Consider the following 17,928-nt stretch of genomic DNA (forward strand, 5'->3'; position numbering starts at 1 on the left):
ACAACAAGGATTTTTATAAAAGCTTGTTAGCTCCCAAATTATCTGGAGAGCATTTTTTTAAAGTGTGCATAAGAGTAGTGTCACTGAGACAGATAGTTACAAATTGGAAGATAGAATTTATTTCAAAAAGTCAAGTGATGCTCTGGGAAATATCTGGCCAGCTTCTGGGTTCCTAGGGCTTAGCTCTCAGCTGCTAAGGTATGCAAATGTTCCCATCCAGGGCCCAGCTGCTGTGTGGAGAAATGTGCTGATGGAACTAAATTGGGAATGTAGAGAACACAAATCAAATTGTAAGCAAAATTACCGAAATACACCAGCCCTCCTTTGAAGCATTATGGGCCAAGCAAAGAAAAATGACTAATGGGTAATAATACACAGTCCTGACAGGAATCATAAGCTGGGAAGGAAGTTGCATGTAAAATAATAATAAAGAATATTAAATTGTCATGAGGCCTGTTGGAGACAAATGAAATCAGGACAGATTCTCAGCGCCAGTCACTCTCCTGCTCCCTTTGAAAGTGTCCCAGGAATCTATAGACAAAGCTTGCTTTCACTGGTGGTGCCTTTCTGTTACGAAAGAATGCTCGCTCAGATCTGGAGACTGCAGATAAGAGATGGCCACGAAAGCAGACGGCTGGGAGAGAAGCAAGCCCATTGTCTACCAAAAGCCCAGGTAGAAAAGCAGGCTCCCTTAACCCAGTACCTCTAAACGAAGCAAGGTGGTGAGTGGGTGTGCTGGTGTGCTGGCCTGTGGACGACACCCTTAGTTTGCTGGCTTTCCATTTCTGTTTTCTTATCATGTTGTTCCCTTTAAATATATATCTGGCTCTGGAGCAACAGATCAGTCAGTAGAGCGTTTGCCGTGCAACCATGAGGATCTGAGCTCTCACTCAGTACCCTCGTAAAAATCCAAGAATGGTGGCAGGGATGTCTATGCCCGGTCATGAGGATACAGACACAGGCAGATGTCTGGGGCTCCAGGTTAATGAAAGACCTTTTCTCCAAAAAAAAAAAAAGAACCACTCCTAAAGAACAATATCCAACATTGGTATCTGGACTCTATAAACACACACACACACACACAAGATTACACATGCATCCACATACAATCACATACACATGGACACAAGTATGTATTTTAAATAAGAGGTAATATTTTAATTATCTGATCAATGTATCTTAGTTTTAAAGTAGTACTCGGTAGTTTAATTTGGAGACTCTGAAAATTTCACTCCAAAGCATTCATCGCAGTAGAAAAGTAACCTCCTTGGTTCTTCTGGCCACATCTTCAGAAGTTAAGCTGAGAAATCTCCCTTGAAGTCCAGCCTCAGCCTCTTGGCTGCATAACACCTAACAAAATCCACCACATTTCCAGAACACAGAAAGCCTCTAAGGTAGAAAGCCTACTTATATCATCTGTCTCTTCATCCTAGACTTTGTTGACCCACAATTCCAGTTCTTAAATGCAGCTGTTCATGAGAAACACTTGGAAATGTTTATGCACATGTTAGAAGTCTCCACCCCACCTGCACAAATGAATACAATTGATTCACGATGAGGCTAGGGCAGCCATATTTCTTCCTGTCCTCTAAGTGACTATCATGTGTGAGTCGGGTAAGAACCTTTGTTCCACATCCTAGCTTGTAATACTTCTTTTCCTTATGAAACTTCCCAGCCTTTTACCTTCCCAAGCCCAGCCTATGTCATCTATATGTTGTGTCTTCGCTGATATTCTGCTGCTGGAAGCTGTAGAACTGGATTGCTGGTCTCTAGACTTAACACGCTGCCTAGCCAAATTTGCCATTCAACTCCTGGCTCCACTGGCCAGTCCCAAAGATTCATTAACTATATTTTCCAACATGGCAAAACATCTGAGACATAGGACTTATGAGAATGCGAGATTTCTTTAAGCTAATGTTTTCTGTAAATAATCACACGGACATGTGGGAAAGGTCATCCTGGTGGTTTATAAGGAGAAAACCTGATCCCTTCCTGCTGACTAAGAGCAAAGAGAAAGGGGAAAAGGCCCAGCCCTAAGATCCCTTTCAATCACACAATGATTCCCCCAATGATCTAACTCCCTTCCTGTAAGCCCCACCTCCCAAAGGCTCCAACCTTAGCAATAGCTGGACTATCTGGTGAGCTGGCCTTTAACACACATGACTATGGGTGAACTTCAAACTCTAGCACCTATTAGCACAATAATGAGCCTTCCTGAGAGTGTTCTCACCCATTTGTCATTTCTCCCTTCAATTAACCCATCTCAGATCTGTGGGTCAGATAGCCTTTTCATTTTGTGACTCTATTATATCCAGTAAATATCTCGGCTATTTGGGCCAAATGTCTTATCATGACTATCCCTGCATTCTCTTTATCACAGAAATTCAGAGCTATATAACTGTCAGCATTGAGAGCCAAATTAGTCTATGGCCTATTCAGAGTATTTAGCAGAATTACTAGTCTCTACTCATTAGGTCACACTGGCACCTGTACCCTAAGTTGTGACAATCAAACATATCTACAGATACTGCCAAATATTCCATCATAATAAGAAAGAAATGACCACATACTCCTCTGATGGTTCCAGCTTTATGTCAAATATCCTCAAAGTACTTCAATAAGGCTGGTTTCGATCAGAATCAAGAAGAAAGAGAGAGACAGACAGACAGACAGAGACAGAGACAGAGATAAAGAGACAGAGACAGAGAGAGAGAGAAAGACCATCAAAGCCATAAAACATAGCACCCATATTTAATAGCCAGAAGCTGGAAACATCCCAGATGTCCCGAACAGAGGAATGGATACAGAAACTGTGCTTCATTTACACAATGGAATTCTACTCAGCTATTAAAATCAACAACTTCATAAAATTCACAGGCAAATGGATGGAACTTGAAAATACCATCCTGAGTGAAGTAACTAAGTCACACACTGTATGCACTCACTGATAAGTGACCAAAAGTTTGGAATACACAAAATTCAATTCACAGACCATATGAAGCCCAAGAAGAAGGAAGACCAAAGTGTGGATGCTTCAGTGGTTCTTAGAAGAGGGAACAAGATACAGGAGGAAATATGAAGACAAAATATGAGGCAGAGACTGAAGGAAAGGCCATCCAGAGCCTGCCCCACCTGGATATATACAGTCCTGCCCCATCCCATATACAGTCATCAAACCCGGACGCTATTGTGGATGTGGGAATTGCTTGCTGACAGGAGCCTGATATAGCTGTCTCCTGAGAGGCTCTGGCAGCCTGACAAATACAGAGTCGAATGCTTGCAGCCAACCATTGAACTGAGCGTGGGGTCCCCGATGGTGGAGTTGGAGAAGGGACTAAAGGAGCTGAGGGGCTTTGCAGCCCCATGTGGAGAGCAACACTGTAAACTGGACAGACTCCATCCCTGCCCAGAATTCCTGGGGACTGGACCACCAGTCAAAGAGTACACATGGTGGAACTCATGGCTCCAGCCGCATATGTGGCAGAGGATGGCCTTGTTGGACATCAGTAGGAGGAGCGGCCCTTGGGTCTGAGAGTATTCAATGCCCCAGTGTAGGGGAATGCCAGGGAGGGAAGATGGGAGTGGGTGGGTAGACGGGGGAGCATCCTTATAGAGTCAGGGAAGGGAGGATGGGATAGGGGGTTTCCGAGGAGAGACCTGGAAAGACGGAAAACATTCTTCCTCTAACAAAGCCACGCAAGCTCATACTCCTGATTCTTCTAATCCTTTCCAAGCATTTCTCCTCCCTGATTACTAAGCACTGAAATACATGAGTCTACGGGGGCCATTCTCATTCAAACCGCCATAAAGTCTGTGGACTCTAACTCAGTGGATATTTTCAATCTGGACTGAAATGTTGTATTCTGAAATCTTACAGTTACAACTGTGGGTGTCAGGGATGGAGAGAAGTAGGCAATAGAGGCTAAGGTGACGTCAGACAGGAGGGAGAACTTCCAGTGCTCTATGGCACACTAGGAGAATACAGGTTGTCAAGAATTTACCGTATATTTCAAAATAGCAGGAAAGATGTGAATAATCTAAATATGGAAAATGGATAGATGTTTAAAACAATATACTAATGTTCCAGATCTTGTTATAATACATTATATGCATGCACCAAAATGTCACACTACTATATAAATATTGTGTGAGGTAAAACTAAAATATATATATTTTAAAAAATATATTCCAACTGTGGCTTCTCCATTATACACATTTAATTCATAAACACTGGCCTTATGTTATAAATAATGAAAACATTAAATTAATTTATAAAACATAAGAGTATTAATAGAAAACCATGACCCAGGAATTCCTTATCCTTAAAATGCTAACTTGGTTCCATGGATCCAACTATAATTTTCACCCCAGTGAACAATTGTTCAATTCTTTACCTGACTTGTGAAATGTGAGTTATAATGTATTTGCAAAGCCTTTTGAAATTTTAGATTAAGTAGAATTTTATTTGACTTTAATTTGAATGTCAAGTCTTAATTATTTGAGCTAGTGGAAAGGAACAAACACCAAAAAATAGGAAATTTAAGTACTGTAGATTTAAACACATACTGACGTATTATTTTTATATTTCTTTAGGAACTACAAGGTCACCAAAAGTATATCAGAACTTAGTTTGTGATTTATAACTCTCCCAAATGATTAATTTCTATCATAGTTGAACACCCAGCATTAACATTTTTACATATCACATCTGATGAATATTAAGTTGATTTCCTATAATTTTTTTGTTAAAGTAAATACAAACTCTCAAAAATGGTTTTAAGAACAGGGTTTGTGTACATGTAAGCTCTCTTGGACTACACGGGCATCATCATTTTTCCCAGTTATATTTTATACATTTCCACTACTCAGTGCTTGACTAACGCCATTTTTCCTCTGCCTGCCTTGCTCAGCCCCAGGGAACATGTGTCCAGGAACTTCTGGCAATCTTGAAAAGCATAAGGCGACAAGGCTGTTGTGAAGCTAAGATGCTTTTCTACCTATATAATTTAAACATTTTAATACATATATTTCATTCTGCTTTAAAAAATGTTCTGCTCATTGAACAGAGTATATAATGACAAAGCAGGTTCTTTAGTTTGGTTTGGGTCGAGTTTTTTTTTTTTTCCAGAAGCTTTCTGCTTTTAGACTAAACCAATTTTTTTTATTTAGCAAACACAAGATGGTACTTACTAAAGAAGACAGGGTTTTTCCAACACTTTATTGATACTGTTTACCTTAGCTTCCCTGTCATCATAACTTGATTAATAATGTTTAACTGCCTACCGCTCCTAAGAACATAGGCACTGCCTTAGAACATTTATATTAACTGAACAAAAGAAAAAGACCTTTGAATTTCAAAATAAAGAAACACAAGTTATAAAAAAATGCCAAACTTTGGAATTAGGAAAAAAATATTTCGACATTTTTTTAAACAAAGTAGAACCTCAAATGTTCTTATTTCCTGAAAGAAAATAGATGATAATGGTGACAATCAGTAAACTTGGCTCTAAAGTCAGCCTCCTTCTCAAGCCCTCAGACAACAAGTAACCCCATAGAGCCTGAGCCATTAAAACTGCCCTATAAGGAAGGATGGAGACTTAGCTCAGAGGTAGACTACCTAAGGTCATGAGTTCAAGTCCCAGTAGAAAATTTTTTTTAAAATACTTAAAAAATAAATAAAGCAGACCTCTCTGTAAGGTAATGCCACGTTGAATTAAAGGGGTGTTTTATCTGCAGTTTCTCATAATTTTAGCTTCCATCTTTAAGAGAGAGAGAGAGAGAGAGAGAGAGAGGGAGGGAGGGAGGGAGGGAGGGAGGGAGGAAGGAAGGAAGGAAGAAAAGAAAGAAAGAAAGAAAGAAAGAAAGAAAGAAAGAAAGAAAGAAAGAAAGAAAGAAAGAAAGAAAGAAAGAGAGAGACTTTGTCTTTCTTAGCTAAAGATCACTTACACTTAACTCCCTGTAGTTAAGTGAATACTAATTTATCATCCTTCTTGGGCTGCCATAACAAGTCTCTGAAAGGCTGAATCCCGGGTTTGTTTGCACAACAGAAATGTCTGCTCAACCTGCAGGCTGTGGGGGCGGGAAAGGCGGGTTCCATTCGGAGGCTCCATCTGATAGATGGCCACCATCTCTATGGGTACATATGACCTCCTCTTCCCTGGCTCAAGGGCAGCTCTGGTCTCTCTAACTCCTCTTGAAAGAATCCTAAACCTGCCTGATCAGAGTGTGGGTGTGACCCCACTTAACAGTCATGACTTGACTTGCAGAAGGGCACTTCAGATACAGTCACTTCAGAGATGTGGGACTCCAGTCTTTTGTTGCCGATACCTTCTTAAAGGAGAAGTCACTAATAGATCCTTCCATGAACTCAGGACCTCAAAAGTATGAAAACACAAATATCCAAGGTTCCAAGCCTTATTCACCCCCAAGTTGACTCAAACTGAGAATCAACTATGTGAGGATAATAACACACAACCCTTGAGTATTCTTCTAAAAGACAGAGAAGGAAGGAGAGTCTACATGACAGAGGAATTTAAAAATTAGATGCAATGAAGTCCAACTGTTGGTGGGGTTTGTTGTTGTTGTTGGTTGGTTGGTTGACTGGTTGGTTGGTTGGTTGGTTGGTTGGTTGGTTGGTTGGTTGGTTGGTTGGTTGGTTGGTTTTGATTTTAGGCAGGGTCTCACTCTGAATCCAAAGCTGGCCTCTAACTCTGCCTCCAGGTTTCTGCCTTTCAGATGCTGGCATAAGAAGCATGTATGTCCAGGCAAGCTACTCACTGTTTAGAAGTTGCATTCTTAATACTAGTGAGCAAAACTTTAATACCTCTGCCTATGATATTAGGTCACAGAAAAAAAAATACATTAAACACACATAGGCCTGAGACGAAAGAAAACGCATTTCTTACTGTGAGGTCAGAATCCAAGAACACAAACCATTTACCTTCTAAAGTCCTGGCAACTGTGGTTTTCAAAAACCCACAACTTTCCCCAGCAGAACATTTGGAAGAGTGTGCTCCAGCAGTGCCAGAAGGTCATATTTCTTCCCTATGCCTCTTGAAACTTTGCAGTCGAGATTTTCAAACCTGTACCAAATCACAGCCCCAGGACAACCTATAATAGGCTGCCAGTGAGCCTGTCTTCCTCACAAAATGAGAACACGACCCTACATTTTCTCCACTAGCCAGAAGTTCACGTGGGGCCTTGAAACACCTGCCAATGGCTGTGCAGGGAAGAACATCAGCTAGGTCTGACACAGGCGTCTGTGTCAAAGGAAAGAGCTGTCATCTATGGATATTTACTGATGAATTTGCAAGGATAATTTCTCAAGTGTTTATGCACATATATAAGTAGGAAGAGGGATATTTTTTTATTTCTGCTACTGTAATTTCCTATGTAGAAGTAGGTACATTTTCAGCTAAAAAATTTTTCTCCATGATACATTTTAAAAATGAATTAATTAGTATAAACATTTATTTAGCCACAAATATTTAGTGGTGCTCTGTGAAGTCTGTACACTGTTGAGCCCTGGGGCAAAATAAAGAAAGAGGTGCCTTGCCCCATCCTGTAAGTGGGCAAAGAGATGCCAAGAGGAAGAGAATAGCAAGGCACCCACAAAACACAGAAGCAAGAAATGCCAGGCGCCAATGAGATCCGACTCTGATTACTTTTCATTCAAAACTACGTGCTTTTTATTCTGTTTTCCAGAGAAGAAAGACCAAGACAGAACAAGACCTCGCACCACATTTTGGCCAGGTGCTCTGCCTGTAGACTAGTGTGACCCCTTATGTGAACTCCCGTGATCACCTCCTAAGTGTCCTCTGGCTCCGTTTGCACTCAGCACCACACGTGAAATTGTGTATCAGTAATTTTACATGGATTACCACATCCCTTGCTTAAAACTCTTCAGTAAATCCCAAGAACCAGAGTGCAGATCCTACTAATAGGGTACAAGAGGCTGGCTCTCACTGGCTCTCACTGGCTCTCACTGGCTCTCGCTGGCTCTCGCTGGCTCTCACTGGCTCCTCCTCCCCCACAGTTTTCATTGGTAGTGGTTAATTTGGGAACTGGGGGTTGTGTGGTTTGTGGGTTGTTTTAGTGAAGGTCTTTGTTTTACTCTGATTTGTGTGTGTGTGTGTGTGTGTGTGTGTGTGTGTGTGTGTGTGTGTGTGTGTGTTACATTTCAAAGGTGTCTGGGGGCAGGTTTGTTCATGTGCATATGGAGATCAGGGATTTATTATCTAGTACATTCCTCTTTGTTCTGTACTTTATTTACTGGGGAAAGGTCTCTTCTTGAACCCAGAACTCACACATTTGGTTAGTCAGGCTAACCAGGTTGCCCCTGGCAGCCCATGTCTCTACACCCTGAGCACCAAGATGACAAGGTGCATTTTGACCCAAAGGGACATTTGCTTTGGAATTACTTAACACTGTGCATGGATACATTTCTAAAATCCAAGTGTTTGGGGCTGGAGAGATGACTTTTCTCAAGCATCAGTTCCTACATCAGGAGCTCATAGCTGCCTATAAATCTACTTCCAGGTGATCTGATGGCCTCTTTGGCCTCCAAAGGTACCTTCACGTAAGTGTGCAAAGTGTGCAGTGGGTTCTTGCAAAGGCGCCTTTACTAAAGTGTGTAGTGGGAGAAGCTTCGCCAGATATTGTTTTCTATCTTTTAGCGACCTCTTCACATTTTTCTTCAGTGTTTTAAGATTCTCACTGTAGAAACTTGTACCTCCTTGATTAAGTCTATTCTTAGATTGGGTGTGTGTGTGTGTGTGTGTGTGTGTGTGTGTGTGTGTGTGTATAAGATACTAGGGTTAGGATTTTTTTCTTTCTTCCTTAGCAAGAAATTCTTGGATATATGAAAGCTACATATCTGAATATCTTAATTCTGTATCAAGCTTTTGTGCTGAAAGTGTTTGTCAGATCAAGTTTTCCAGTGGAATCCTCAGGGTCTTCTAAGAATAATATATCCACCACTATCTGGTAAGTTCACTTCTTCCTGTCCTAGTTTTGCTTTTATTATAACCTGCTTTATTGCTCTAGCTAGGATTACAAACACTCTATTGAAAAAGAGCTATCAAGAGGGATTGGAGAGGTGGCTCACCCATTCAAAGCACTAGCTGCTCTTACAGAGAGCCCAGGCTCAGTTCCCTGAACTAACACAATGGCTCACAACCACATGCGATTCCAGTTCCAGGGAATCCAACATTCTCTTTTGTCCTCTACAAGAACTTCATGCACATGGTTCACCTACCTACACACAGGCAAAACACCCATGCAAATAAATAAATAAATAAATCCTTTAAGAAAGAATATAGAGTTAAACATCCTTTGATTTATGTGTTTTCATGCCAATAAGCCCGTCCTAGGTTAAAATATAAGGGTTTTTTTGAGGCACTTATTTAATACCTCTAACTAAAGAACACTCCGGCTTAGCAACACAATGCACTGTAGAGAATCGATCACTGTCATTATTATCATCCGGCAGTTGACTGAGATCTCTGGCTCATTGCTGCTGTTCACCATCACAGACAGTAGTACAGCACATAGCACTGGTCTGGGGAAACTTTAGTAAATATGTGTATATTGAACCCTTTTGTAGTATCAAAAAGTTTTAAAAAAAAACTTAAGTTAAATGCCTATACATCAAAGACCTGAATTTTTTAGTTCCTGAGGGAGGAAAAAAAAAAAACTATCTCCATGCATGTAAAAATACATTCTTTGGAGTAGAGAAAAAAAAATCCCTAGAGACTTAAATACATGTTAGTAAAGGACAAATTTAAAATAAAAATTGCAGCCCATCTGGACCATGGTACATCAATGCAGAATATCATGGAATTATTGGAAACAGAGATAGATCATTGCCACATGCCCATGTGTCACAAGCGCCCTCAGATAAGTGCTCAAACCAGAGGGAGAGGATGGAAGAGGCACAGCCACTGCAGGAAAGAGAGGGCATGCAAATAAGTATTATTTAATGGATAGACGAAATCCTGGATGTTGTCTCTGGGAAAAGCTAGGGGTTAGAAAAGGAGAGGTCTCTTCTTTATTATCCGCATTATTGTTGTGCCTAAGGATTTTGTCATATCTATGACATTTTCAAAAATAAATCATGTGTGTTTATATATACAAAACAAAAGCTACCCAGAGGAAGCACAGGCAAAAGAGGAAGGGCGAAACCTGGCTCGCTCTATCCACCTGACTCCCGGCTTCCTGTGCTATAACCCAGCAAGCAGCTTGTTTCTGTAATTTCCCAGTCAGAGTGGCACTAGGCCTTCTTTGGAAATAAGGAACTTCAAAGACTGGTGACAGCAGTGCATATAGTCAGTCAGACAGTTGTTCCTGTCCAATGCTCGCCAGAACCTTAAGGCCTTCACGAAACACTTTTACTTTGGGCAAATCTTGCATCTACTACTGTGTTCCTTCACACTTAAAGGGGTCATTTACGTCATACTGCCCTTATACAACAGTGGCAGCAACGACTGAAATTAAAGAAAATACTGTGAAAGATTTGTCTTCTGAAACAACTATCAGATTGCCTGCTGTGTATTCTTGGCAATAAAAAGAGAAAGGCCTGGCCCAGATGGAAATTTACTTGGTGATATCTAATGGTCTATGGGCATTGTTCTACTGTCCATCAGTCCCACAGCAATGTGGGAAGCAATCATAGTATTTCCAAAACTCCTTAAATGAAATTAGAAGAATATTCCAGCCAATCCATACCCAGGAACCAGGGGGAGTAATTAAAGGAGTGAATGTTTTATTCTTTAGTGTTTAATAGAATACATAACAAGTCACATAATCAATGATTCATTACTTCGCACACAGCAGGGAAAACAGTATTGGGTGTTTCCATTATACAACTGGTTGTGAATAGAAGAAATGAAGGAGAGTATTTAGATGGATGAAGACAATTTCAAAGTTTGAGCACCTCTGAAAAGATTTCATCCATGTGTTTTTGTTTCCCTTTGGATATAGAAGAGCTTTTATTCTTGGATTTATGTTTCATTAGAAAAGTGTGATATTATTATATTTTCCATGTCCCCTTAGATTTTAAAGAAACAGCTCAAAGGTATCGCTTAGCAAATAACAATTTCAACATGTCAGAACCCAAATAAGTATTACAAACAGCATTTTTTTCAAATACCCAGAAAATTTAATTTACATGTTCAAAGTGTATAACCATGATGAATGTTTCAATCCTTCATCATCCAACGGATATGATCAGTGGTAATGAATGAGTATATATCGTTTGTATTCAATAGTTATAGCAAAGTTTACATGGCTATCAAGTCACAAAGACAGTTGTATAGCAGTTTACATTAAAATTGATGTCTGCACACCTTGAAACACATTTTAAACAAACAAAACTGGCTTGGAAAAATATTATAAAATAAAGTGGCAAGCATTCTTGGTCAACTGGTCAACCCTCCTACCATCCAACAGCTGACTCCAGTGGAGGTCTTCTAATAGGATTCTTCCATCTTTGTTTAATGGGCCTTGTAAAGAATCTAAATCCTCCAGTATTAATATTTTGAGATGTGTACTATCCAAAACTGTCACCAAGAAAAGTTAGCTATAACATAACCTACTTCCAGGTATGTGAAAACTTCTTCCAAGTACTGTGGACACAGAGAACACTGTGTTTTATTCACTACTTGAGAGAGAGAGAGAGAGAGAGAGAGAGAGAGAGAGAGAGAGAGAGAGACTTACATTATCCAAAATATTCAGATTTTAAAAGATTTGTAGTGAGAGGAAACACAATAAAATTTTAAGCAAAGACGTAACTAAGAGTTTTACAATAAAAATACCAAATTTACTATTTTTAAAACATGTCAGTTTTATGGTACTTGTAATTTTAGACTGTAAAAGAAATTCTTAAGGAATTCACTTCCTTCACTCAATATTTTTCTAAATATTTGTATAGCTCATTTTACATATAGGAGTACAAAAATTATTTGAATGCTAGATTGGAATTTATCATAATATGAAGAGTTAAAAATTTATCAAAGCTTCGTAATACATGGCTTTAACGTAATAACTGCATTCCATGGAAACGGCCATAGAAATTAGACCACGTTGTAAGCACTGCCAGTTGTCTCTGGGTATTGGCACATCATACATCTCCCCGGAGAAGCAGCAGGTATACACACATATGATTCTGCTTTGAAAAAGAAGACAATTGGGGCTAAAATTATCATTTTGCTAGCAACTGAACAAAAACAAATAAGACACACTAGAATAAAAACAGTATTAAAGGGGAAATTTCTCACACCTGCAAGGTATATTTTCCATTACATGTTTGAAAATCTAGAACGAATGTGGTTTGTAATCCACACGTATTAAAATAAAAACAGACATATCAAACATCTGATAGACAAGCATGGAACCTGGGACCTGTTTTGTTTTGTTTTTTTACAACCACAGAGACTGTCAACACTTTTTAAAAAAATTACTTATTAAACCTAATGTCATTCCATTATTTATGAGCATCAAATGGTAATTTGATCAACATATGCAAATGATTGCCTCTCTGAGATAGATTAATGCAGCCGTGAATATCTGAGTAGTTTATAATATTCTTCTGGGTCATTTCAAAGATACTGATGAGAGAGGCTCCACTGTTTGGTACAGTCATCAAATTCACAGGTGCTGACCGAGATTTCAGAACATTTTATAAGCCCTAAGGGTTTCTTCTACAACCCAAAGTGCATGGAGAGGAAAGGACCCAACGACATCAGCCTGGCTCAGTCATACTTACCTATCATATAATGAGATGACTGCTCAGACTTAACTTGGGCTGAAAAGCACTAAGTTTTTATGCATTGCCCCTAACAGCAGAGGGCACAGTCACTCCCAGGAAGAGGTCCATGTACTGTCCCTTATACTAATGGCCCAATCTTTAACAGGCCAGCCAGTATGGTGGAAGGTACAGAAATGTCTGTGTGTTAGTGAGACAAACTGAATAATTTTCCAAGCTTCAATTCATAAACAATGCAGACAAAACTTCAGCAGTTTCCCATGGCTTCTAGTGTTATGCAGACTTGACAAGGAAGCTAGAACTTCCGTTTTGTCATCTCTCAGTGTATTTTGAGCTGTCCTAAAGATGGTTTTTATTCATACATTTCTTTCTTAAGCAATCTAGCACTGTTCCGTGGCATGGGAGAAGTCTGAGACTCACACTTGGCCAGTGATTGACAGTCCTAAGTCATTTCAGGCTTGAAACAAAGGTTCTGAGCCATTACCTGATCCACCGCCTAAAAACAAGCCCAAAGCTGGAGTAAGCACAGCTTCCTGGACCCCTGCTGCCCTTTCTTTAAAATCACACACTTTGTACATGAAGCTAACTCTTCTCTAAAGGAAAAAAAAATCTCCCAATTAAAATGAAGACATCATTGGATTAAAAATATGGATAGCTTGAATACAGGTAGCTGACACATGATTACTATACAACTAACATCCCAGCAAAAAAGTATGGAGCAAACCCAGCCTTGTAGTTGTGACTGTTTTCCTGACCCAAGTTCACAGGCAAGGATATGAGAAGCTCACCAAAATGCGTTGCTTTTGTATATACACCATCAAATGCAAGTTACCAGGGGTAAATATAGGAAATTTTATAGCATCAGTAGATGAATTAAAAAACTAAATGATTCGTGTAAAATGTTTGTATATGGTATGTACAGATTTGATCACAGGAGTCTGAGAATAAAACTGTCCCAATTCATAACATCTGCCTCGGATATGATGAGATACACGGTACAAGGTTCGTTTTTTAAAAACAAGGAAAAAATAGCTCTAATTTAAACACTTCAAATGGCTCTTACAAAAATCCTTAAAAACATATTTCAGAGTAAGATGATAAAACAAACACACACACATACACAAAGGCTTCTCTGTAATCACAGATTATCCAAAGGACGTCTCTCAGAGGGAAGCATACGGGCATACCTCCTCTCTGCTGTGGTGTGGAAGCATACGGGCATACCTCCTCTCTGCTGTGGTGTACACAGGATACACACTGGGAATTCATTCCACGTGAGAGGAAAGGCAATAAGGCAAAGGTCCCCTGTTTCTGTTGCATTCACCTAAATACCGCGTTATTGCTCGGCTCACACTGAAGTACTTATTTGCCTTCATTTAGAAACATTCCACTTGACAGCTATCTACAGATGGGCAGCCCCCCCCCCCCGTGCTTCCGTTGATCTTTCGAATCTGTCACTGCAACGTCAAACAAACGCAGGAAAGAAAGAGCATTGTTCCGGTTTTCAGAACAGCCCAGCAGCCCACACTTGCTGGCCTTGCAGAAAACATCAATTTAAAAACACTACTGCTAACAATAATAATAATAATAATAAAGAGATCTGAAGTCTAAGTAATTAAAAATCAAACTTATTTTGCTTAAGTAAATAGGCTATAAGTGAGGAAATAGAATCAACAAGAAAAATAAATGTTCAAATCACTAAAAACTCTACTAGGTAACTCTTTGGTTAGGTTATACAAGTATTAGCAACTAAGTTTAGGACTCAAAATAGCTCGATAGACTTCCAGCTGAAGATGGGTCTTCTACTAATCTTGATAAAATCTAAGTTTACACGTACTGTTTCATATTTTTTTAAATGCGCACATACTCAAATGGATTATACAAACTTCCAACTTTCAAATAATAAATGAGCATGTCCCCCTCCTCCCTCCCGCCCTTCCTCCCATCTTTCCTCCCTCCCCAACCCTCCCACAGTCCTAGACCTAAGTAAGGGCTGACTGTCCCTACTAACCACTCCTGCGTTACTGGGTCACTGCCAGGTGACTTCTAGAAGCGCTGCCTCCCGCTCCCTGCCTGCTCCTAGCCTAGAAGCCTTAACCAACAAAACCTAAAGCTCGGCAAACAGCTGAAGAGAAAGGGCGCCTCCGCAGGCAGGAGGATTGCTTTCTACAATTTTAAGCCACAGGAGATCTAATGTGTTGGGGGTAAATAGAACTCTCCCCTGTTGCCAGTACTAGAATTTACTTCTACCTGTAACTTTAAAAACAAACAAAAAAATCTCTTTATTTACAGTCTCTGAACTGCGTCCTTGGGGTCTTCCAGCATACGGTCTACCATTCAATTGTCTAAAACTCTCTTTCTAATGAGGGTCAAATCTCTAACAACCTTTTAAAGCACTCTCTCCACACAGCACTCTCAGTTCTGATCTCTGAAACCGCTATGGAGTCAAAGGGTTTAAGATGTCAAGGACTCGTCCGAACTGCACGCCGGACACCGTGCAATCCGATTCTGATCAATTCAGTCATTCCCAGGTACTTGGTGACTGTCCCACTAGATCACGACAATCTGGGGGAAGGGTGGTTGGAGGCCAGGAGTAGAGGAAGCATGAGTGAAGGGCTACATCAGAACACTCTCTCGGCTAGTGGGGTCCAAAGATGATGAAGACGCCCAGAGGATTTGTGGCTGCAGATTCGCAAGTGGGGTGCAGACGGGTCTGGGTGACCTACTAGGAGATCTGGGGGTGGGGGCAGAAGGAATCGGGAAACAGGGAGGAAGCGAGGGCATCTATAATCCTGTCCCCCGAGGGGAGGAAGGGAAGTGGGCACCGGAGTGGCGAGGGGCGGGCGTGGGGAGCTCACTCCCTGCAGAAGACGTACTCGGTGTAGCTGGTCCAGATCTTGTCCTCGCTCTGGTCGGTGCTGCTAGCAAAAGCGCAGGTGCCCGTGGAGCTGCACGCCACCATGTGGAAGCCCGACTCGGACAGCTTATCGAAGGCCTGCTCTAGGAAGTTGAACTTGAGGTAATAGCGGGAGGTGTAGCGCTCCGGGGGCCGGTCGGGGTCCCGGCTCTCATTCAGGGTGTCCCCAAACACCTCCTTGGCCAGCGACGTCTTGCCGCACACGGTGATGCGCGCCACCCGCCGGAACTTGGCGTCCGCCTGAGCGTCGCGCCCGATGGTGTAGGAGCCGCGGTAGCCGATGGTGATGTAGCCGGAGCGCCGGCTGCCGTCCAAAGACTGGGACGGCGTGAGCAGGGGCCCCGCCGCGCCCCCGGACGGGCTGCGGCTAGCCAGCTCCAGCGTGGGCGAAGGCGCCCCGGCCGAGGCGCCCTCCTGCGGCTCGGGCTCTGCGTAGCCCAGCGGCAGCAGCTCATCGCCCAGAGAGCCCTCCTTGTGCACCCCGCGGCGCGAGTGCGGCGGCGGTGGCCCCGGACCGGGTTGCTGGGGCGCCCCGAGGCGACGCACGAGCTCCGGCAGCTCGAAGTACTCGGCCTCGCGCTGCAGCCGGCTGCGCTCCGGGAAGTAGTCGGGCAGCACGAGCTGCAAGTCCCGCAGGTAATCCAGGATGTAGCGGAAGAGGAAGCCGTCCCGGTCCAGAAAGAAGCGGCCTTTGCTGTCCCGGGCCAGCTCCTGCGGCTGCTGCTGCGTGAACATACGCCAGAGCAGCGAGTCGGGCACGGACACCACGGTGCAGCGCCGGGTCACATACACCTGCCCTCCCACGTTCAGCTCTACGATGTCCGGGAAGAGCGGCGGCTCCGCCGAGGACGACGACGAGCCGCTGCCACCTCCGCCTCCGCCCCCGTTGGGTAATCCTCGGGTGCTGTCCGCCAGAGCCATGGCCAAAAAGAGGTGGCCCGGATGGGCCAAGTGGCAGGGAGCGGGGTCGCGATCGGAAGCCCCAGCGGCTCTTATCGGGGAGCCCTGCGCTCAGGCGGCGGCCGGCCACTGAGAGCCGCGCGGTGCGAGCGCGCAGCAGTGCGCCCACGAGAGCCCCGGTGCGCTGCGCCTGCCTCGCCCGCGCGCTCCAGGCGAGTGGCGGGTCGCGGCCCGCGCGCCGCTTAAGTAGAGCCGCCCGCTTGGGCGGCGCGGCGCGCAGGAGGCGGTGGGCGGCTGCGGAGCCGCTGAGCTCGCTCCCGGGGCGGGGAGGGCTGGGGCGGGGTGGGGGTGGGGGAGGAGCGGGGAATGCATTTGCATGCTAAACGCTGACGCGGCTCGGGGCTGCAGGCTCCACCCTGACCCGCGCGCTCCGGGGGACGACCGGACTGTCACCGCCCGTCCGCCCACCCGCTCCGGGCCCAGCTCCTCTTCCTCTTCCGCAGTGGGTCAGAGCCTCCAGGCGCTTCTCCAGGAGGCTGATCACTAAAGCGATCCTCTTGTGTTCCCACCTCCCCTCCCGCCGCCCTTCTCGGCTGACCGCAGCCGGCACCCGGGGACTCCAGAAGGGGTTGGAAACTTTCTGGCAGAGTGGAAAAGCTTGATTGCCTGCGGCTAGCGCCCTCTAGACCTACCCGCTTCTAACAGTGCAGAGCGCTGCTGTTGGAGATCCATCCCCGGGTCTCTGGAAGTTCTGAAGAGACACTAACTTGGAAAGGATGCACCGGTCCCTTCAAGTCCAGACCACCCAAAGGTTTTTCACGTGACTATGTGACTAGCGTATAGCCTCGAAAAATCCCTAGAAACCACAAGCGAATGCTTCGCGAAAATGCTCTGTTAGATTATTTTGCGAGAGCATAAAGTCTTTGGTTAGGAAACCACAACACAGTACTGCAGTGAGCAGAAATGACTAGGAGAGGAAGTTGGGTGGACACAAAGGGGGGGGGAGGGGCTTACACTGCGTGGGCAAGAAAAGCTAATAAGCGCCTCCAATAGTGGGACGTGAGGCCTCCGGTTGCTTTCAGCCATCTGTAAATCGCACCAGAAAATTCCAATCTAATATTTTCTTTTATTCGTATTATTAGTATTTAATGATTTTACTAGTATTTCATTATTTTACTAAAATTCCGCTGATGTTTTATTTGTTCCTTGAAATGTTAATGCACGTATAGAAAATAATTTACTTTTAGCCCATGCATAACTGTTCTAAAGGTCCAGTAACCCGTGTTCTCCTCCTCCCTCCATCGTTCTCTTCTGTACTTTACAAGACCGTCCACCAGAGAAGAAAGGC

The 17,928-nt window shown here is 43.2% G+C and overlaps 1 protein-coding gene and 1 non-coding gene across 2 annotated transcripts; both read right to left on the reverse strand.

Moving 5' to 3' along the window:
• Positions 1-10,741: 10,741 nt before the first annotated feature.
• On the reverse strand, positions 10,742-16,798 carry Kctd12 (potassium channel tetramerisation domain containing 12). The gene has a single exon (NM_177715.4). It carries the CDS (start codon positions 16,599-16,601, stop codon positions 15,618-15,620), a length of 984 nt encoding a protein of 327 aa, NP_808383.3. The 5' UTR covers positions 16,602-16,798; the 3' UTR covers positions 10,742-15,617.
• On the reverse strand, positions 16,710-16,793 carry Mir5130 (microRNA 5130). Its single transcript, NR_039592.1, has one exon. It is a non-coding gene; the product is annotated as a microRNA 5130 (primary transcript).
• Positions 16,799-17,928: the final 1,130 nt, after the last annotated feature.

The sequence above is a fragment of the Mus musculus genome, chromosome 14 (assembly GCF_000001635.26).
Source record: "Mus musculus strain C57BL/6J chromosome 14, GRCm38.p6 C57BL/6J".
Lineage (NCBI taxonomy): Eukaryota > Metazoa > Chordata > Mammalia > Rodentia > Muridae > Mus > Mus musculus.

Excerpts from the sequence above, each read along its gene's own strand:
- Kctd12 (NM_177715.4), bottom strand. The coding sequence starts at position 16,601 with ATGGCTCTGGCGGACAGCACCCGAGGATTACCCAACGGGGGCGGAGGC.